The following is a 21,719-nucleotide window of genomic DNA, read 5'->3' on the forward strand; positions in this document are numbered from 1 at the left end:
ACTGAACAGGGGCTGGGAATATGGCCTAGTGGTAGAGTGCTTGCCTCACATACATGAAGCCCTGGGTTTGATTCTTCAGCACCACATATATAGAAAATGGCCAGAAGTGGCGCTGTGGCTCAAGTGGTAGAGTGCTAGCCTTGAGCAAAAAGAAGCTTGTGATAGTGCTTGGGCCCTGAATTCAAGCCCCAGGACTAGCCAAACAAACAAAAATGAAACAACATTTGAGCCCTGGTTGGATATTTGATGATTTTAAGAAATTACAGTTAATTTAAAAAATATCATGATGGTGGTTTGGTTAAGTATTTTCCTTAGATATAGTGAGGTTTTGGGGGTTTATATATTTTTATGTTTTATATATATTTCATATTTATACTATATATATGAAAAATACGTACTAAACTAATCATTGTCAAAATGATCCAATGTCTGGTCCTTTCTGAAAAACAACACAATTGGAATGTGAGATGGGCTATGGATAAATTCATGATCATTATATACTTGACAATTTTCTGCATTTGGGGAAATGTTATTTTATGTTATTTTATTTTATTGCCAGTCCTAGGGCTTGCTATCAGAGCCTGGACACTGTTCTTGAGCTTCTTTTGCTCCATGCTAGCACTCACTTGAGCCACAGCACCACTTCCAGCCTTTTCTGTGTACGTGGTACTGAGGAATGGAACCCAGGGCTCCGTGCATGCTGGGCAAGCGCTCTACCACTAAGCCACTTTCCCCACCCGCTCAATTTTTTCTTTTTAAGGATAGCATACACAATGATATACAGTATGCAAGACTCAATAATGATAATAAATGACTCGTGACTGGTCTATCTCTTTGCTGTGCTAAACATTTTGTCGTTATTTCAAAGCGTATTCCTTCCAGTTCTAAAACAACTTCTTGTGAGCCAGTCTATCATGTGTGTAGGCAGAAACTGCATACGGCTCGCGCATGTGTAAACACACACCTTGTGATGTTTGCACAATGACAAAAATCTCCTGAGGATGCATTTCTCACAGCAAATCCCTGTTGTTACGTGACACATGGCTGTACCTCAAAATACCATTTATGCTCATCACTGACCTGTGACGGTGCTGAGACTTTGCCCTTGTCACAGTTTCATAGATACCAGATGACACAGAACTCCTAGGTCAGAGATGAAAGGCAGCACAAACAAAGCCATGGAATTTTCTGCTTGGGCTGGCTTTGAACCGTGATCTCTTAGCTCTCAGCCTCCTGAGTAGGTAGGAGCCCAGGCATGAGCCAATGGCACCACACAAGAAACCCTGCTTTTGTTTGTTTGTTTTTTTTCTTTTTAAAATTGATTTACTTATTGTCAGAGTGATGTACAGAGGGGTTGCAGTTTCATACATAAGGCAGTAAGTACAATTCTTATCAAACTTGTTACCTCCTCCCTCATTTTTCTCCCACATTCCCCCCCCCCCCAGTTGTACAGTTGGTTTACAGAATTTCATTTTGAAGAAACCCTGTTTCTTAAAAAAAAAAAAAAAATCAGAATCTGGGAATGTAGCTTAGTGGTAGAGTGCTTGCCTAGCTTGAGTTTGATTCCTCAGTACTACATACACAGAAAAAGCCAGGCATGGCCCTGTGGCTCGAGTGGTAGAGTGCTAGCCTTGTGCTAAAGAAGCTCAGGGACAGTGGCCAGGCCTTCCGTTCAACCTCTAGGACTGTCAATAGATAAATGAAGTAATAAATATGTATATGTATATATTCAAGCATTCTGAACTACTTATTCCGTTACTAGAAATTACTATTATTGTTTGGTTTCACAGCCAGATGTACAGACAAAATGTTAAGTGTAAAAGTGTTCTTGACAGTATATTTGTAGTAAAATGTTCATAAATATTTTAACTGTCTAATACAGAATGGTTACAGGAATTGTGACAAGTCTAGTCTGATACATGCAGCCATTACAAATCCTTACACTAGAATATTTGGTAACACTGGAACATGCCAAGACTTGATGTCAAGTAAAACAGCAACAAAAATCTCTTTATCTTTTGTGTAAAATACACGGCTCCCATTTTGTTTAATGTGCTACACTTGCACATGTGCATTGCTCATAGTGTAATTCTATCTATGTCTATGACTATCGACATACTTTACGTGCAACTACCTGGTATGTGTACGTACACGCGAAATTTTAATATTTACAGAAATAGATGACATTTTAAAAAGGCCTTATTGTGCAATGCACATGCAGTGCTTGGTAATAAGAAAAGCAAGTCATTTAAAAAAAAAACAAACCAACTCAAAAGTGGTTTGCCCAATGAGCCACACAAATGTGTAATTCCATTAGCATTTTCTGGGGGTTTTTAGACTCGCAGCTGGACGCAGATTTAAATCAATGAGTCTAGCTGCGAGGAAGATGGATGGGGCCAGGGAGGCCTTCTGCAGGGTCCTTGGGCGGGGTTCCTTTAGCCCAGCAGCTGGGAGCCCCGCCCACCCCCCCCCCCCCCCGTTTGTTTTTCTTTTCTCCAGGAGCCACTGCCCCACCCTCTTCCCTCTGGTCTGGGGAGTCTGTCTGGTCTTGTCTCCTGGGTGAATCATGCCTCCGAAATGGAAAAGGCCTCCAGGCAAGGCCCAGCTTCTAAGGTGACATTCACGTAGTGATGAGCATTTCAGGGTTTCACTGCGGGTCTGGAAGGCTGGCGTGGATGTTGCATTTATTTCTGGGATCTAAGGCAAAAAAGCAAATGTGTCCAGACACAGACATATCTCTTTGGGTGTAACTGAGCATGTCCTGGTCCTGCGGTCACCTTGTAAAAGGTGCTGGGAATGCTGACTTTGTCTCTTCCCATTGCTGCCTCCTGTGTAATCAAGAATTTTTTTTTCCCTACCCTGCATCAGGGCTCTTTCTTTGGCAAATAGGAGCAAGTGATGTGCTGAACCGTGCAACTCCTGGGTCGAAAGCCCCCCAGGCTCCAAAGTCTGTGAGCTTCCTCCTCTCTCTAGAGCTCCACCGCTGGAGAACCGCCTTTAGCAGGGGAAGACATGAAAGGAACTGATCAGGCACGAATGAGTCACAACAGGGCAACAACAGGGTCTGATACCAGGATGGAGGCGCTGGGACCAGCCAGACTTAGGTTCCTATCCCAATCTGAGGACGTGTGAAGGATGTTGCCTGGTGCCTGGGTTACTGGGATCATCATGTCCGCCTTACAAATGAGGAAACTGAGGCTTAAGAGAGTTACCAATTTTTCTCAGGTGTCATGGGTCTTTAGGCATGAGCCAACATGTCTGGCACGTTTATGCATGTAATGACCGTGTTTGGGAGTCTTATTGTTGTAAGGTGGGATGATAATAGTAACTATAATTTTTTAGGTGCTGACTCAATGCTGGGCACTGTGGTTAATGCCACTTAGAAATGTCCTCCTTTCCTTCTCTAAGGCTGGCACGAGGCAGTGACTTTTGCTAAGTGTTAACATAGATCTGGCAGAACAGCCCACTATACACACAGCCTTGTATGAAGGGCTTGGCGTATAGAGTCTGCTACAGCGTCAAGAACTAAGATGAACCAAGCGCTGGTGGCTCATGTCTATAATTCTGGCTACTGGGGAGGCCGAGATCTGAGGATCACAGTTTGAAGCCAGCCTAGGCAGGAAAGTCCATGACACTCTTATCTCCAATAACCTACTCCCTACCCCCACCCTCCAAAAAAGAAGTGAAGCTGTGGCTCAAGTGGTAGAGTGATAGCCTTGAGCACAAAAAGCTTAGGCACGGGGACCTAGGTACCGAATTCAAGTGCCAGAACTTGCAAAAACAAAATAACTCAGATGTGCCCTTCAGTAATTGCAATGCCCTAGAATCAGCGGGATGGAGCTAGAAGAAAGCCTAGAGATCCTCTGGTTCAAATCCACTGTTACTGATCCCAAGCACTGACTTGCTGTGCTTATTCCCAAAGGGTTCTTGGGGGGAAAATATCCAGTGAGATAATAACAATAGCCAGCACTTACTGAGTTGGGTGCTGTGTGTGTGTGTGTGTGTGTGTGTGTGTGTGTGTGTGTGTTGTGTGTTTCTCATCCAACCTCTCCAGGCAGATGGACAGCCAATATTATTATCCTGAGGTCACAAATACAAAACCTGCTGTGTTGAGAAGTCCAGTAAGTAACTTGCCCTGGGTCACACAGCTAGCAGTGTGTGTGTGTGTGTGTGTGTGTGCGTGCACGCACGCATGCACGCGTGCACACATCCAAAGCTCAGTCTGTCACGGAACTGTATCCTTGAGCCACTCCAGTGACCAAAGGTGGTTAGGAGGCCTGGAAGGAAGAGCTGGCTTGGGAGGATGGACCAAGTGCTTTGAAGACGGTAAGGTGCTGCGCAGACAGAAACGATCATGGGAATGGGGCTGAGTGTGGAGGGGAGGCTGGAGTCGTGGCTCAAGTGGTAGAGCCCTTTCCTAGCAGTAAAGAAGTCCGGGTTCAATTCCAACTACTGATTGGAAAAGAGGGGCGCAGGGGTGGGGGAGTAAGGGTCCCAAGAGAGACATAAAAGTGGTGGAGAGCTCAGGGCCACATCCAGAAAGATCTCCAATAGGAGATGTGCCAACTGCTTGGATTCAGGCCTCAATTCCTGGGGTAGCAACAAAGAATGACTTGTCAGGTGGATTGTCTGAGCCCTTTTCCAGCAGCCAGGATGACTGACTAATTGGTACCTTGTTCCACTGGAAGTGGTCAGGGCCACCGGAAGTCTAGTGCTGGGCCTGAGGCTGCTGGAGCATGGAGGGGGGTGTGGGGGTGTGGGGGTGTGTGGGGGGGTGGGATAAAAGGAGGCTGGGAGGAGTCAGGCAGCCACAAGTTCAATCCCTGCTTTCTAGCTGCTCAATAGCTCCCTGACTCAGTTCCTCATTTGAAGGGCAGAAATAATGGCGTGTACTTCAAGAGGCCTACGTCAGTTTATTTGTGCAGGTCTGTGCCGAGTGGTTGCCATGACGCCCGGTGCAGATAAGCACGCAGGCCACCAGAGCAAGCAGCTGCCGTCATTTCGCTCATTATCCCGGGGCTACTACTGTTGGGCCACCCCTGTGCGGGGCAAGGATGGGGGAGAACGCAGCGGATGAGCCGCTTCTGTGGCCTTTCCTGACAGACTGCCAACGCTAGTGTGCAAAACACAACATCATGCTTCTCCTCCGGTCTCCATTTTGTGTTTGCCAGTCATGAGATGTGTTTTTCAGGTCCAGGCCAGGAGAGCTGGGGCAGCGGGAGGGGAGGTCAGTAGGCTGCTTGTCCTCTGAAACTGGGTGCTGGAGAGAGCAGGCTGCTCATCACATTGCTTGGTTGTCACCCTGATTTCTTTTTTTTTTTTTTGTCAGGCCTGGGGCCTGAACTCAGGGCCTGGGCACCGTGTCTGAGTGCTTCAGCTCAAGGTTAGCGCTCTACCACTTGAGCCATAGCGCCACTTCCGGTTTTCTGCTGGTTCATTGGAAGTAAGAGTCTCACAGGGGCGTTTCCTGCCCCGCCTGGCTTTGAACCATGATCCTCAGATCTCAGTCTCCTGAGTAGCTAGGACGACAGGCATGAGCCACCAGAGCCGGGCTGTCACCCTGATTTCTGTCATCTTTTTTTGTAGCCTTGTTGGAATGTCTCAACTCTATTATTATTATGTTACTGCATAAAGGTGTTAGTTACATAAATTGGGTGAAGAGTACATTTCTTTTTGGACAGTGTCACCCCTTCCCTTGTTCTGTTCCATTTTTCCCCACTCTGAATTCTTTTTTTTTTTGTCAGTTGCAGGGCTTGAACTCAGGGCTTGGGCTCTGTCCCTGAGCTGGGTAGGCTACTGCTCTAGCACTTGAGCCACAGCGTCACTTCCAGTTTTTGAGTGATTAATTGGAAATGAGTGTCTCATGGAGACGTTTCTGCCTGGGCTGGCTTCAAACCATGATCCTCGGATCTCAGCCTTCTGAGTAGCTAGGATGACAGGTGTGAGCCACCAGTGCCTGGCTTGAATTCTTATTTGAGTACCTCCTAAGCCCTTGTCCACTGTAGTTTTACTCTCAGAGGCAGAGCCATTCATACAGAAAAGTGCTGGTGCAGTACAAGTCCTCTCCCGAGCAAGTGAAAGGCACAGTGGATGGGCGCGTGCCACAGTGAGAGGAGGCATACACGCAGGCAGCCCTTTACACCATGGGGCCTGGCCAGGGAGCTTGCACTCGACCAGGGAAGGAAACTTGTTCAAAATGACAGTGGGAAGACGTGGCAATCCAGCCTTCATCTGTTCCACCCTGGAATGACTCTCTTCCTTTACACCATGTGGGAGGGTAATGGCGCTGAAATGCCTATCTTTCCTGGTGTGTGAGCATGACATTTTACATAGCTTCGCTACAAAATCTGTGAGACTGCGCTGTCTCAGAGCCCTAAGAACAGGTTGACCTGGCTTGGAAAAAGGACTGCTCCACAGAAGGTACAGCCAGCTCTCCTCCAGGGCCATCATGACCCCTGGGAAGCAAAAGTCAGCTGACTTGCCTTTTGGGGGTTTACATCCTTCAGAGGACTCCTTGTCTTTATAGTTTACCAGTTTCCATTTGCTCGGTAGCTTTCTGTCCAGAGAAAGGACAATATGCCTGAAGCACGAGGAATGATATTTATTTAAGCCTTGCCCTTTGGAAAAGTCACCATGTCCGCTTTACACATCCTCTCTCCAGTTGTGCACAACTGGAGATCCAGGTAAAGAGAGGCAACCAAAGGGCCTCTAATCCCTCAATGGCTATTAAGGAACCGAGGGAGCCCAGAACCCTATACTGAGCAGCTCATGTCCCTCACCTTGACAGCAAGAGAGGCGTCTTTCTGCCTGGGGGAGGGGGTGTGCAGTGCAGGTCTAAGCCCCTCTCTGGGACAACTGTTGGTCCAGTCACACCACCACATTGCAGTGCCGAGGGCAGGAGGAAAAAGCGTCTCCTAATGAGGGCATCGGAGGTCTTCATCAGCCCCGTTGCTTATCGAAAACCAAACAGAACAGAGAGGCCTGTTCAAAGCACTAGGCGGGAAGAGAATGAGGCAGGGATGTAAAAGGCTAGGAAGCGATCTTTTGGTGGTGGTGGTAGTGTGCTCTCCCGTGCCCACCACCAGCCCAGGTAATCAATGGGATGGGGGCAAGTGTGAGTGTGGAAGGAAGAGGTGATAGAAGGTATCCAACTGGATCTCGGATCCCAGGAAGAAGAAAGCTCTAGAACACTGCTAAGCCCCCTCCGCCCGCCCCAAACCAGGCCAACTAGCCCGTCAACAACTGGATTTTCTTACAACCTTGCAGGCTCCAGAATGAAACCACCCAGTTTTTTTTCTGCTTTCTTCCAGCTATTTCAGAAACATTACTCAGAGTACCTATCTTCAGCCCTTATCTCCACTGATTTTTTTTTGTTGTTTGTTAATAAGGTAAAAGGGAAAAACCTCATCTCCCTGCTTAGCCTCTTGCTTCCTACTGCCCATTTCCCACACAGCAGCCAGAGTGACCTTTTCAAAAAAGCAACACCACCACCACCACAATGCGTAGCATCTTGTCACTTCCCTGCTCACGACCTCAATTTCAGCACTCTTGCTGTGTCCCCCTCTGCAGCAGCCTGATGGCCCTTTGTGTTCCAGGGTCCACCAGGCCGGTGCTGGCGGTGTCCAGCCCCGTCTCAGGGCTGCTTCTGTTAACTAGCTGCGTCCTGTCTAGCCACGGGTCACAAGGATGCCTCTGACAACCCACGCTCCTCCTCATCCCTGCACTGCCTCAGTGACTCCACGGGGCCCTCCACGCTCGGTGTACTTGTTTCCCCCAGGGCTGCACACTCGGCCTCCAGGACGCGGGATTGCATTCTCTTAGCCTAAGGCCTGCAGGGGCATTCCCGCCCCCCACACTCCCCCCTGCTGCAAGCTGCAAGGCGGAACCTTTCTCCGCAGGCAGCGAGTTCCAGCCGGTCGGCATAGGCGAGAACGCGCGCTCTGGCCCCGCCCCGTGGCCCCGCCCCTCCGGCGCCGTCGGCGGCCGCTCGCTTCTTCCCGCCGAGTTCCGGCGCGGCCCCGCGGGAGCCGCCCGCGTCGCCGCCGCCGCCGCCGCCGTCGCCCGCGCGTGGCTGCGAAGGGCCTCCCCGGCCCCAGGCCTCCGAGCCGCGGCGGGCGAGCGTCTCTGCCTGGCGGGACCGCGAGGGGCGAGGCGAGGGCGGCCTTCAGGCCTTGGGCGGGGGGCCTCCACCTCCTCCCCACCTCCGGGTGCGCGCGGCGCCCTCGGGACCCCGCCGGCGACCCGTAGCGCGGGCGCGCGCGTGTCGCAGCCCGCAGGAAGGAGGGTCCGGCCCGAGGCCCGGGGCGGCGTCCGCCATGGAGATCGCGTGTGCCCGGGGCCGGCGCCTGGGGCCCGGGGGGCGGCCCTGACCGCGCCACCCCACCTCCCCCCCCCCACCCCCGCCCGGCCCGGGTCGCGGACGCGCCCCCCGGCGGCCCTCCCCCCCCTCCTCCTCCTCTTCCCCCCCGCGGCTCCGCCCGCCAGGGCCGCGCCGCTGCCCCGTTGGATGGGCCGTGAGGGCCCGGGTCTGAGGTGCTGGCGGACGCGGCCTCCGGGGGCGCAAGGCGGCAGCAGCGGTGGCGACCAAACGGGTGTTGGAGTTGGCGGCGGCCATGGAGGGCCTGGCTGGCTACGTGTACAAGGCGGCCAGCGAGGGCAAGGTGCTGACCCTGGCCGCCCTGCTGCTCAACCGCTCCGAGAGCGACATCCGCTACCTGCTGGGCTACGTCAGCCAGCAGGGCGGCCAGCGCTCCACGCCGCTCATCATCGCGGCCCGCAACGGCCACGCCAAGGTGGTGCGCCTGCTGCTGGAGCACTACCGCGTGCAGACGCAGCAGACCGGCACCGTCCGCTTCGACGGGTAGGTTCCCCCCCCCCCGTCCCCCCCCCGGCGGCCCCGGGACGCGCGGGCCCGTGTCCCCCGCCCCGCCCCCGCCCCCTGCGAACGCGGCCCGCCCCGCGAGCCCCGGCGCCCCCCACCCCCGCTCCCCACGGCCCACACCCGCGCGATCGTCCGCGCCCCACCGCGGCCCGCCCCGCCCCGAGTGCTCGCCCGGCCCTCCCCCGCCCCCCATCGCCGCCCCTCCCCCTCGCCGTGTGGAGGGCTACGGGTGGTCTCTACTGGGGGTGGGGCGGTGGGGAGGGCTATAGGTGTCTGAACCGCGGTGTGGAGGGGTGGCTGCCCTCGTAGGCTTTTTCCTCTTATCAGTCCCGGAGAGGCCTGGTCGAGGTCAGACATTAACGAGGTCAGCAGTTAAGATGGAAGACTGGTGAGTTATGCAGTCACCCCACTTTTTCCTCCTTTTTCGAGCGAGTGGTCCAGGCAGCTCCTTAGTGGGTTGCCAGGGAGGGCCTTTTATTTTTGTCGTCAGAGTAAGCCTCCAGACGCAGATGCAGACGCAGCCTGGCGTGGGTTTGTCATGCAGTCAGACATCTCAAGACATGCTTCTGACTCTTCCGCGTTGCGGGGCGTCGATACACGGGTCCCACGGTGGCGCTGGATAGGATGTAGATGATGCCGTGGAAGCGTGTTATCCTGTGGAGCTGGGGCGGGGAGGGGGAGGGGGAGGGGGGGGGAGCTTGGACCTTTATTGTTGTTACCCAAGGTGGGGAGTTCAAAAATTGAGCCCTCATTGTTAAAATTCTCCCTCCAGAGTATAATTGTACACATTTCCGAGTATGGTAAGGAACACAGAATTGTTAGATTTTGGACATCCCCCTCTTCGGTGTCAGAAAATGCTTCATAAATCACAGCAGCATCAAGATGTTGGCTTATTCGTTGTATTTGTTGCCCATGCCAGTAGGTAAACTATTGCATTTTCTTTGAACTCGATGGAGTCTAAGCTCAAAACTATGTTGTTTAGCTTTGATGAAGAGAGACAGGTTTAAAACCTGTTTGATTTTTTTTTTTTCCTTTTTGAGATATGGTCTCACTAGGTAGCCTAGGCCTTACCCAAGGGCTGAGATTACAAACCTGTACTGCAGTATCTGACTTTGGAGCATTTCTTTCTTAAGATGACCAGGACACTATTAAATTTTAGCTCCTTAAGAAGCTTTTGATTCTGTTTTAGATGATAGGAAATGCCTTACAGTGTTAACATTTTAATGAGTGATAACCCATGGATGATTTCCTTGTCTCTGAGACTACCTCTGTGGACATTTGAGAAGAGGTTGACCAAAGATGGCAGCCAGGTTCATGTTTGTTTTCCCTCACTGGGTTCTGTCACCTGCCTGTACTTCCTGTGTTCTCACTACCTTACCTACTCCTTACCTACACTACAGGGAGGACTAAAACCAGAACCATTCCAGCTCTAGGCACCTGCCTTCTTTATGGGCATCTGCAATAAAGCTGTTGGGGTGCCTGTGATGTGAGGCTGTGTGGATAAGGAGAACTGGTGGGAAAGAAGTTTCTAGTAGATACAAAAGGCTTTGCTTATTGCTGTCTTTTTGTGTCAGACTGTTGAGTCTGTATCTGAATACCTTGCTCAGTAGTCTTCACTGGCCAGTGAGATCTAAGGGTTCAGCAAGTGTACATTTATTGAGTACCTACTGCATACTGGGCTCTGGTAGGGATCTATGTAGAGAACCTGTTCCCACTGTCATGGTAACTATGTAGAGGGAGAGAAAGAGGTAACATAGATGAGTAATTGCAGATGCCGTTTAGGCTTATAGAAGACCTCATTTGGACTACTGAAGGAGAGCAGAGGGAGAGAGTTTCAGCTTTGTATGAGGGAATTGGTAGTATTTGAACTGGCTTTCAAGAACAGAGGACTGGGGTTGTAGTTCTATGGTACATACAGCACTTGAGGCCCTGGCTCCTACCTCCCGCACTGCAAAAAGTAAGAATGAAACAAGGCCTGGTAAAGAACAGTTAGGACATGTAAAGGGACAGTAGTCTGGTGCACTTGCAGTGACAAGCATTGTAGTGCTTTTGCAAAGCTTGGCAATGAAGGAAGTGATTGGGGAAGACTGGGAAGACAAATAACCAAGTAAATGACTGAATGTTCAAAGAACAATATTAGATAAGTAGCATAGATAGGGAAGGGTTTGAACAAAACTTGGGAAGACAGTTTGTAAATAACAAAAATTAGAAACCCTAATTTACTACAGTAAATTACGGGACCTTTGGAGTCCCTACCTGGCCATGGGTCTCATGTGACCCCAGGCCTGGGTACTAGGGTGTTGCTTAAAGGTATATGTTTCATGTGCCTGTGGAATGGGGGAATAGCTAAATTACTTTTCAAGAGCCAGACCCCAGGACTTTTGGGAATTAGGGTGTTGCTTAAAGGTAGAGGATTGATTTGCCTAGCCTGCTGGAGGCCCTGGCTCTCATCCCTAGCACTACAAAATGCAAAATCCAGCCCCCAGGGGGTAAGTGAGCTTCAAATTATACCACTCAGGCTAACTTAGAAGGTCTACAAAGAGTGAAAAGAAGCCAGGCACTAGTGGCTCACGCCTGTAATCCTAGCTATAGCTACTCAGGAGGCTGAAGTCTGAGGATAGAGGTTTGAAGCCAGCCTTGGCAGGAAAGTCAGTGAGACTCTTAACTCCAGTAAACTACTCAGAAAGTGTCAAAAGTGGCACTGAGGCTTAAGTGGTACAGCTCAAACCTTGTGCAGAATAAGCTCAGGAACATTGCCGGGGGCCCTGAGTTCAGGCCCCCAAACTGGCAATCAATCGAGTGAAAAAGAACAATCATTCCATTTGCAAATAACAGCCTCTCTTTCTGTTCTAAAATGTCCAAATGACTGGAAAAAGCTGCAAATTAATCTCAGAGACTGGTGTGAGTAGATCAAAAGGTGGCCATGAATTTCAATTTTTTTCATATTAATTGGTAAACTCCTGAAGGGGTGGTTTAGGGCTGGAGCTACCATTGGCATTCAATAGATTGGAAAATGAATAATAAACCACTTTAACATAGCAGCTAGCAATTTTATGTATTTATTTTTTGAATTTCCCAGTCCTGGGGCTTGGACTCAGGGCCTGAGCACTGTCCCTGGCTTCTTTTTGCTCAAGGCTAGCACTCTACCTCTTGAGCCACAGCGCCACTTCCAACTTTTTTTGTGTATGTGGTGCTGAGGAATTGAACCCAGGGCTTCATGCATGCTAGGCAAGCGGTCTACCGCTTAAGCCACATTCCCACCTCCAGCAGCTAGCAATTTTAATAATCAATAAATGACACATAAACTGAGAATGCTCGGACAGAAATCAGGAGTGATGGAGATTGCAGTTTTATAAGGATATCACAGCTTGGTCTCTACCAGTTCCCTGTTTCCCACAATCACTTTCTTCCCTAGCTTGGATCTCTTGCAACAGCTCTGAAATACTTGCCATTGCAGGTGTACCAGCCTGCTGTCTGTCTCTTCTGTTCTTGACTGTGCCTTGTTTTATTTTCACTTGTTACAGTGTTGAGGGTAGAACCCAGGGTCTCAAGTGTTGTACTAATGAGCTACATCCCCATCCCCTACTGTTGTTTAAAACCTAGCTCAAGTACTACCTTTTAGCTTTACCCTTGGAACAGTAGTGCATAATTATGTGTTGAGGTCCTAATTTTCGTATATGTGTATGTGAGAGGTATAGATGTTAAAAATAACTGTATAAAACAATTTCTGAAAAAGTTTGTATTCCCCCATAAAACCTTTTTTTTTTTTTTTTAATGGTACTGAGGTTTGAATTCAAGATCTTGCACTTGCTAGGTTGCTTCAGGTTGGCTTCAAGCCCAGATCCTCAGATCTCAGCCTCCTGCGTAGCTAGGGTTATACGAGTGAGGCACTGGTGCCCAACGTTTTACTAGTTATTTTGGGGGTAAGAGTCTAACAACATTTCCTGCTCTGACTGGTCTGGAAAGCCATCCTCCAGATCTCAGCCACCCAAGTAACCATGATTAAAGGCCCAATCTACTGGCCACTGGCAACCTAAAAATGCATAACACCTTAAACTAAAAACGGATTCATTCATCATAGAGACTCAAAGGAAGGGACTAACGCCTAAATTAAATACCATGATAATTTGAGTCTTTGGTCACAGTTTTTGGAATGGTATTTGAAATTGTTTTACTTAGGATATGAGAATTGACACAGGTGAGTAGATAAGAAGAAACTCACGGGGCTGGGAATGTGGCCTAGTGGTAGAGCGCTTGCCTCATAAACATGAAGTCCTGGGTTCGATTCCCCAGCACATATATAGAAAACATCAGAAGTGGCGCTGTGGCTCGAGTGGTAGAGTGCTAGCCTTGACCAAAAAGAAGCCAGGGACAGTGCTCAGGCCCTGAGTCCCAAAAATGAAGGAGAGTTTTGGTAGGGCTGGGAACTTGGCTTAGTGGTAGAGTGCTTGCCTAGTATGCCTGAGGCCCTGGGTTTGATTCTTCAGTACCACATACACAAAAAAGGTAATGAAACTATATTTTTAAAATATAGTTTTAAAAATTTATTAAAAAAAAAAAAGAATCTTGGTGCTGACCTGGCTTTTGAGGGCTGACTATTCAGTGCTAGAGTTTGTGGGGAACACTGGTTCTTGAAGAGCTGTTTACATGATTAGGGAGAAGGGACTTAGGAGAATGTTGAGTGTCTTTCATAGTCAGTGGTAGTATAAATACAATTAATCAACAAGAGGGGTAAACCTTCTTTTGACTTCATTTAGAAAGTCAGTGGCAGGGCTGGGAATATGGCCTAGTGGCAAGAGTGCTCGCCTCGTATACATGAGGCTCTGGGTTCGATTCCTCAGCACCACATATACAGAAAATGGCCAGAAGTGGCGCTGTGGCTCAAGTGGCAGAGTGCTAGCAAAAAAGAAGCCAGGGACAGTGCTCAGGCCCTGAGTTCACGGCCCAAGACTGGCCAAAAAAAAAAAGTCAGTGGCAATAGCTGATTCAAGGAACTGCATTTGGTCTAATAAGTGAACTTAACAACTTCGATTAAAATATAGTGCTCATCATACATTTAATGCATGTTCCTAGACACTTCCATTTTAAATGGAACCAAGAACTCAGTAAGCTAAGCCTGGTGATTAAACTGCTCTTTTTGTGAAAACTTTGTGTGGTCTGATTTGTGGTTTATGTTTTCAAAAAGATGAATATCAAAAAATGGGGTTGTTTACCTTTTTCTTATTCATTTGTCACATATGTCCACTACAGAGATTTTCTACGTCTTAAGTTTTAAGTAGATCATGATCAACTCCAGTGCCATTAAGATGGTTCTTTTTTTCTTGTTCTGCCAGTCCTGGGGCTTGAACTCAGCCTGGGCACTGTCCCTGATTGCTCAAGGCTAGGGCTCTACCACTTAAGTAAGCCTCAGCGCCACTTCTAGCCTTTTCTGTTTTTATGGTACTAAGGAATCAAACGCAGAGCTTCATGCATGCTAGGTAAGCACTCTCCCACTGAACCACATTCCCAGCCAGTCCTTTTAAAGAAGAGAGATAGATCTAAAAGACAGATCTTTTAAAGAAACTTTTAAGAAAAGTTTTTTGTTGTTGTTTATAGATGTAGTGTTCTGTCCTGTGCCAGTGATTCACTTATCTTTTTATTTTTTTTTTGCTAGTCATAGGGCTTGGGACTCAGGGCCTGAGCACTGTCCCTGGCTTCTTTTTGCTCAAGGCTAGCACTCTACCACTCGAGCCACAGCACCACTTCTGGCCTTTTCTGTTTATGTGGTGCTGAGGAATCGAACCCAGGGCTTCATGTATGTGAGGCAAGCACTCTACCACTAGACCATATTCCCAGCTCCCACTTATCTTAATTATGGCAGTGTTTTCTTCCAAAACCAAACTATTTGGATAGTTTTGACAGATTATATTAGTAATCATTTTGAAAGCAGATTTTTTTTTTTCAGGGTTGTTTAAGGTGCTGGTGGCTTAAGCCTTGTTGTCCTGGGTGCTCAAGAGGCTGAGATCTGAGGATCTTTGTGGGAAGCCATCCCAGGCAGGAAAGTTCATGACTCTCACAGCAAAAAGCCAGAAGTGGAGCTGTGGCTCAAGTGGTAGAGTGCTAGCCTCGAGCAAAAAAGCTGAAAGATAGCTCCCAGGCCCCGAGTTTAAGCCCTAATATTGGCACACATTAAAAAAAAAGTTCATTCTTTTTAACAAGAAAAATAAAACTTTTTTGGGGGGGTGGTGGTCCTAGGATTTGAACTGGGAACCCCACACTTTCTAGATAGAAGCTCTTGAGTCATGCTTCGTGCTCTTATTTTTCTTAAATCTTGATTGCATTTCCAGATACTTTTTAGAGTTGGCCTGTCAGTTTTTATACATATTGTACAATGTGCATATGCATGCATACCAAGCAACCTGCTGGGTTTTGATTTGGCTTACATCATATGTGCAGATCATTTTGGAAGAGAATTCTCATCTACTAAACCATGAACTCAAGATTATTTATTTAGGTTTGTTCTATTTATCTCTAAAGTATTTGGTAGTTTTTAGTGTAGAAGTTTTGTATGGTTTTTGTCTGTTTGTTTTGTTTTGTTTGCCAGTCCTGGGGCTTGGACTCAGGGCCTGAGCACTGTCCCTGGCTTCTTTTTGCTCAAGGCTAGCACTCTGCCACTTGAGCCACAACGCCACTTCTGGCCGTTTTCTGTATATGTGGTGCTGGGGAATCGAACCCAGGGCCTCATATATACAAGGCAAGCACTCTTGCCACTAGGCCATATCCCCAGCCCCTCCCTAGCCCCTTTGTATTGTTTTTGTTTGGTTACGATATTCATATTTTCCGATGCTATATAGCTAATGGTATCATTTGTTAGTGCAAATTTTTTTATTTAACTTGGTATGTATAAGTTACAATTGTCAGCCATTAAACCATCACTGATGTAATATTTACTTTTAATTGTTTCCTTTGGTGGTACTAGGATTTCAGCTCTAGCATTCACATTTGCTAGACAGGTATTCTCATCACTGAGCCAAACATCCAGCCCTGATTTTTCCTCCATTATTATTATTATTACTACTACTATTTTTTGTGTGTGTGTTTGTAGCTGGTACTGGGCTTGAACTCAGGACCTTGCACTCTTGTTTGGCTTTATTGTTCAAGGTCGGTGCTCCACCATAAGAGTCATACTGCCTTCAGCTTTTTTTTTCATTTTTGAATCTTAGTTATTTATTTATTTTACATTTTGCCAGTCCTAGGGCTTGAACTCAGGGCCTGAGCACTGTCCCTGGCTTCTTTTTGCTCAAGGCTAGCACTCTACCTCTTGAGCCACAGCGCCACTTCCGGCTTTTTCTATATATGTGGTACTGAGGAATCGAACCCAGGGTTTTATGTATTCAAGGCAAGCACTCTACCACGAGGCCATGTTCCCAGCCCTTCTTTTAGCTTTTTGCTGGTTAATTGGAGATAAAGGATCTCTTGGATTTGCCTGCCTGGGTTGGCTTTGAACCTTGATTCTAGAATCTCAACCTCCTGAGTAGCTAGGCATGAGCCCACTGGCACCCAGCGAGATTTTTTTTTTCAATACACTTTAGAAACAACAATAATAATTATTGAGTTCATAGTAGGTATACAAGTATGACGTAAAGTCCTTTACTGCACTTAACTTTTGTTTTCACCAAATCTGATGGTTTAGTAGTGTTGTGGACTGTGAGGTCTCGGTCAGCGCAGACGATGTGTTACTATCCATCTGTTTGTTCTCTCCATGCGTAGGTATGTCATTGATGGTGCCACTGCACTCTGGTGTGCTGCAGGAGCAGGACATTTTGAAGTCGTTAAACTTCTAGTCAGCCATGGAGCCAATGTGAACCACACCACAGTAACTAACTCGACCCCTCTGCGGGCAGCATGCTTTGATGGCAGACTGGACATTGTGAAATACCTGGTTGAAAATAATGCCAACATCAGCATTGCCAACAAGTATGACAACACCTGCCTGATGATTGCAGCATATAAGGGACACACTGATGTGGTTCGGTACCTGTTAGAACAACGTGCTGACCCGAACGCTAAAGCACACTGTGGGGCCACAGCTTTGCACTTTGCAGCTGAGGCCGGGCACCTTGACATTGTGAAGGAGCTGATAAAATGGCGAGCTGCTATAGTGGTGAATGGCCATGGCATGACACCACTGAAGGTCGCGGCAGAAAGCTGTAAAGCTGACGTGGTGGAACTGCTGCTCTCTCATGCCGATTGTGATCGAAGAAGTCGGATTGAAGCGTTGGAACTGTTGGGTGCCTCCTTTGCAAATGACCGTGAGAACTATGACATCATGAAGACATACCACTATTTATATTTAGCTATGTTGGAGAGGTTTCAAGATGGTGAAAACATTCTTGAAAAAGAGGTTCTCCCGCCAATCCATGCTTACGGGAATAGAACTGAGTGTAGAAACCCTCAAGAACTGGAATCCATTCGGCAAGACAGAGATGCTCTTCACATGGAAGGCCTGATTGTTCGGGAACGGATTTTAGGTGCTGACAATATTGATGTTTCTCACCCCATCATTTACAGGGGTGCTGTTTATGCGGATAATATGGAGTTCGAGCAGTGTATCAAGTTGTGGCTTCATGCCCTGCACCTCAGGCAGAAGGGTAACAGGAATACCCACAAGGATCTTCTTCGGTTTGCTCAAGTGTTCTCACAGATGATCCACTTGAATGAGACGGTGAAGGCTCCGGACATAGAGTGTGTTTTGAGATGCAGTGTTTTGGAAATAGAACAAAGTATGAACAGAGTAAAAAATATCACAGATGCTGATGTCCACAGTGCTATGGACAATTATGAATGTAATCTCTATACTTTTCTGTATTTAGTGTGCATCTCCACCAAAACACAGTGCAGTGAAGAAGATCAGTGCAAAATCAACAAGCAGATCTACAACCTGATTCATCTTGATCCCAGAACTCGGGAAGGCTTCACCCTGCTGCACCTCGCAGTCAACTCTAATACCCCAGTTGATGATTTCCACACCAATGACGTCTGCAGCTTCCCGAACGCACTTGTGACAAAGCTCCTGCTGGACTGTGGCGCGGAGGTGAACGCCGTGGACAACGAGGGGAACAGCGCCCTCCACATCATCGTCCAGTACAACAGACCCATCAGTGACTTCCTGACCCTGCACTCCATCATCATCAGCCTGGTCGAAGCGGGCGCCCACACCGACATGACGAATAAGCAGAACAAGACTCCGCTAGACAAAAGTACCACTGGGGTATCGGAAATCCTACTTAAAACTCAAATGAAGATGAGTCTCAAGTGCCTGGCTGCCCGAGCAGTTCGAGCTAATGACATTAACTACCAAGACCAGATCCCCAGAACTCTGGAAGAGTTTGTTGGATTTCATTAAGTGACTGGACATGTAAAATCGTTTAATGTGGTGCTAAAAAGTAAAGGACTTTAATCACAGACAATAGAATTATGTGTTCATAAATTCTACTTTTCGTTCCATTACCCCTTCTTCCAATCCATCCTTAGTTCTGTCTTTGGTCTTCTTGCCTCAGTATGGTTGGTAATAGATTTCAGACACACTTTAAGCAGAGCCACATTGTTTAGGTGTAACTAATAAGGTATCACTTAATACTTGTCCTTTTTTTTTTTTTAAGGAACCAATATAAGATTCTGTTTGTGTGACAAGGGACATTTGTGATTTAAAGTTGATGTTCTCAACAGCCCTACAAAAGCATTTCTGTTCAGTGTTTGTCAGCGCATTTTCCACGCAGCAGTTTTGAGGACTTCATGGAGAACAGGAACACTGAAAATAATAGGAGGTCCTGGAGTTCTGACATTTCAAACTGCTGCAAATGTTTTTCCCTCTTCCATTATGTATATGGAGTGATTTCACACATTTTAACAGGAAGACTTCAAAACATACAGCTACAGGTTAATGAGAAAAAACACATGCTAACTTAATAATAGCAAATTCATAACATTAAACTCATTGAAATTGTTCCATTGTGCTGGGTAGTATATTCAAAGTCGTTATAACCTTAAACCAACTTTTTTCAAAGAATACTGATGGACTCTGTCTTTAGGGTTGAATTCTTTGAAGTCTCTGTTTTAATGTAATTGATCTAAACTACATTTGATTCAGCTTACAGACATGTAAAAATAATGAATTCTGTGTTTTCTTATGAAACAGGTTGTCACAATATAGTTATACATTCTATTTTTGTCCCTCTCTCCTTTTGCTCTTAGGTTGTACCGTTTCAAATTTGGAAATTACTTTTTTCAGAGAGCATTTATGCTTCTCTAGACAGATGAGAAAGAGCTAGGATATATATATTTTTTCACCTAGTCCATTATAAGAAATAGGAAAATCCGTAGTGGGTATAGGAAATTAAATGTTTTTGATGATGGAAATAATTCTCAATGCCACTGGTAGGGTATTAGAGCTGCAGATTTTTCTATCACAGAATGTCACTTATTCCAACAGGTTGTACAGAAGTCTTTATTGTTTTTTTTTGTTGTTGTTTTAACAGCAGCATTTTAAATATCAAACGAAAAGAGTATTCTATGATTATCTTTTAAGCCTCACAGAAAAAGGTAAAAGTAAAGGTATGTACCTATTTCTGTTGATGTTGAAAATGATAATGAAAGTAAAATTAGCTGTATCTTAATTTTCTCTCTAGTGCCAAATGAATGCCTTCGCTACCTGTAGTGCATGGTACTGTATGTGAAGACACAGCTCTTTTTTTCTTCCCCTCTGATGAAAAGCATTGTAATGGTGTATAGCATCAAATGTAAACTTAAAAAAACTTACACGATTTCAGTAACATTTTAAGTATGGGGATTGCTTTGAAAAATAGAAAGGTTGAAGTTGAATCACTATAAGAAACCATGACTAAGCCAAAATCAGCACCTTAGGGCCTTAATAAGATCCCCCACAAAATGAAATACTTTGATGGGGGCAGGGAAGGGAGATTTTAAAACTTAGTCCCTTGGGAAGGGTGCAAGATACAGTTGCTTTAGCTCTTCGTATGTCTTCTGGCTTCAGTTAGGAATATTTTGATGGCAAATACTGTCATGGTAATAGATTTCCATTTTCCTAACTTGAAGTTTTACAAGGAAGGTTTTAAGGATGGCTTAAAGGATGGTATTAGAATGAACCCTGATTTGGAAATTACTGACCCTGATCCTGAATCAAGGATATACTGTACCTTGCTCTTGGCATTTCTCAGTGGCCTGAAAGAAAGAATACATTTCCTCAAGGTGAGTGAGTTAACACCTTTTCCAAGGTTCTGATTGGACCTGGTGTTTTTTTCAGAGTATAAAGGCCGGTGCAGTGAAGAGTGAGGAAATAGATGTAATACTTGGTATTCAGGTGGTCCATTTTTAATATATATGATTTTTAAACACCAGAACTTAGAGTACTAGGTAATGTTGCATGTTTTAAAAACACATTTCATACCCCTGTGCTATCCAGGTCCAGCACCATTTTAGACATGACTTATTTACAAAATTGAGGATAGTGATTCTATCTATGTACATAGTCACATCGGAATTTAATGACAGTTTTTGAAAAGGGAGTACTGAATACTGGAGAAACTGAACTGTGCTGACTAAAGAGCTTACAGCTGGAGAAGGAAGTGAAGATAACGGAATAAACTGTGCTACTGGTAATGATTTTTTCTTACTATAGTGTAGTAGTACATTGTGCACTCTTGCTGAGGATCTAATTATTTTTGTCTTGTGATACCAATCCAAATAAGCATTGTGAATACCTGCATAAAGCCATTCTTGAAACAAGTGATCTACAGGCCTGTTACTTACATTCGTTTTGGTAGTTATTTTAAAATACATATAGCCAAATCCTTTATAAACTTAATTTTTTAAAGGGAAAATAGGTAAGAAGGTGATAGTTCTGTATCTCAGCACATTAGGCTTCATTTTGCAGCCACTTCTGTCATTTAATGTTTCTTACTGTAGAGTGATGCTTTGAACATTAACGCTTCCTTGATAGCATTACAGATTCCCTCCAACTTCTCCTTCCTGCCTGGGAATTGTCTATAAATCTGAATGAACTAGAGCCCAGAGGGATATTTTCATTTGTAAATCATGTGGAACTTAAGTGGGTTTTCCACTTTTAATGGAGTCAGTGAAATTGGGCTCTTGAGTTTACTATTTAGTAACCCAGGGAACGGGCAGCGGAATCCATGCCCCTTGGTAGGTAATGAAGGGCAGCATTTTGCATTAGGACTGAGTCTGATGGTTCAGCTGTCTTTAATCCACCTTGGATTGCTCTTTTAGCCCAGCTATTCCAAGGTTCTTTGCTGTGGCAACTTTAAACACACACCTGACAGGCCATCTGCAAGCTTTGGTCTTGCTTGTTTCTGAGAAATTTTCTTGTACTAATAGTTGATTCAGGATTGGTAATTCTGAGGACTGAGGTATGATAGCATTGAAGTAAAATATGATTTAGGGCATTAGCTCTACATGCCAGCACTGCATTTGACAAGTGTTTCTGAAATTTCGAACTAAGGGAGTGGCACCCTGTTAGTGGTTTCCGTCAAAGTAGAAACACTTGCTCTCTCTATGAGAGACCACTTTGCCTGTTTTTGGAATGGGGTGGCCTGAGGAGTTGTCTAACTTTGCATTCTATTTGCTGGTTGAGAGGTAGCCAGTGCTTGAACTACTAGTGAGTAGGTGGAGGAAAGCACAAGGATCTTGTTTCTATGATAGTCTGTAAAAATCGGAAATGTTTCATTCAGCTAGCTAAATGTGTCTATGCACAGACAAGTGTTTTGCTTCTCTCACTGGCTATACTGTAATATTAAAAGGGGCACAAGAAAATAAAACTCTG

The 21,719-nt window shown here is 46.2% G+C and overlaps 1 protein-coding gene across 1 annotated transcript; it reads left to right on the forward strand.

Moving 5' to 3' along the window:
* The first annotated feature begins 8,213 nt into the window (after window positions 1–8,213).
* Window positions 8,214–20,450, forward strand: Fem1b (fem-1 homolog B). The gene is made up of 2 exons (XM_048369229.1): window positions 8,214–8,860; window positions 16,631–20,450. The coding sequence occupies exons 1-2, from the start codon at window positions 8,613–8,615 to the stop codon at window positions 18,264–18,266; spliced, it is 1,884 nt and encodes a 627-aa protein (XP_048225186.1). The 5' UTR covers window positions 8,214–8,612; the 3' UTR covers window positions 18,267–20,450.
* The last annotated feature ends 1,269 nt before the right edge of the window (window positions 20,451–21,719 follow it).

The sequence above is a fragment of the Perognathus longimembris genome, chromosome 20, assembly GCF_023159225.1.
Source record: "Perognathus longimembris pacificus isolate PPM17 chromosome 20, ASM2315922v1, whole genome shotgun sequence".
Classification (NCBI taxonomy): Eukaryota; Metazoa; Chordata; class Mammalia; order Rodentia; family Heteromyidae; genus Perognathus; species Perognathus longimembris.

Excerpts from the sequence above, each read along its gene's own strand:
- Fem1b (XM_048369229.1), top strand. The coding sequence starts at position 8,613 with ATGGAGGGCCTGGCTGGCTACGTGTACAAGGCGGCCAGCGAGGGCAAG. Across the intron at positions 8,861-16,630 it reads GGCACCGTCCGCTTCGACGG|GTATGTCATTGATGGTGCCA; the intron begins GTAGGTTCCCCC and ends CTCCATGCGTAG.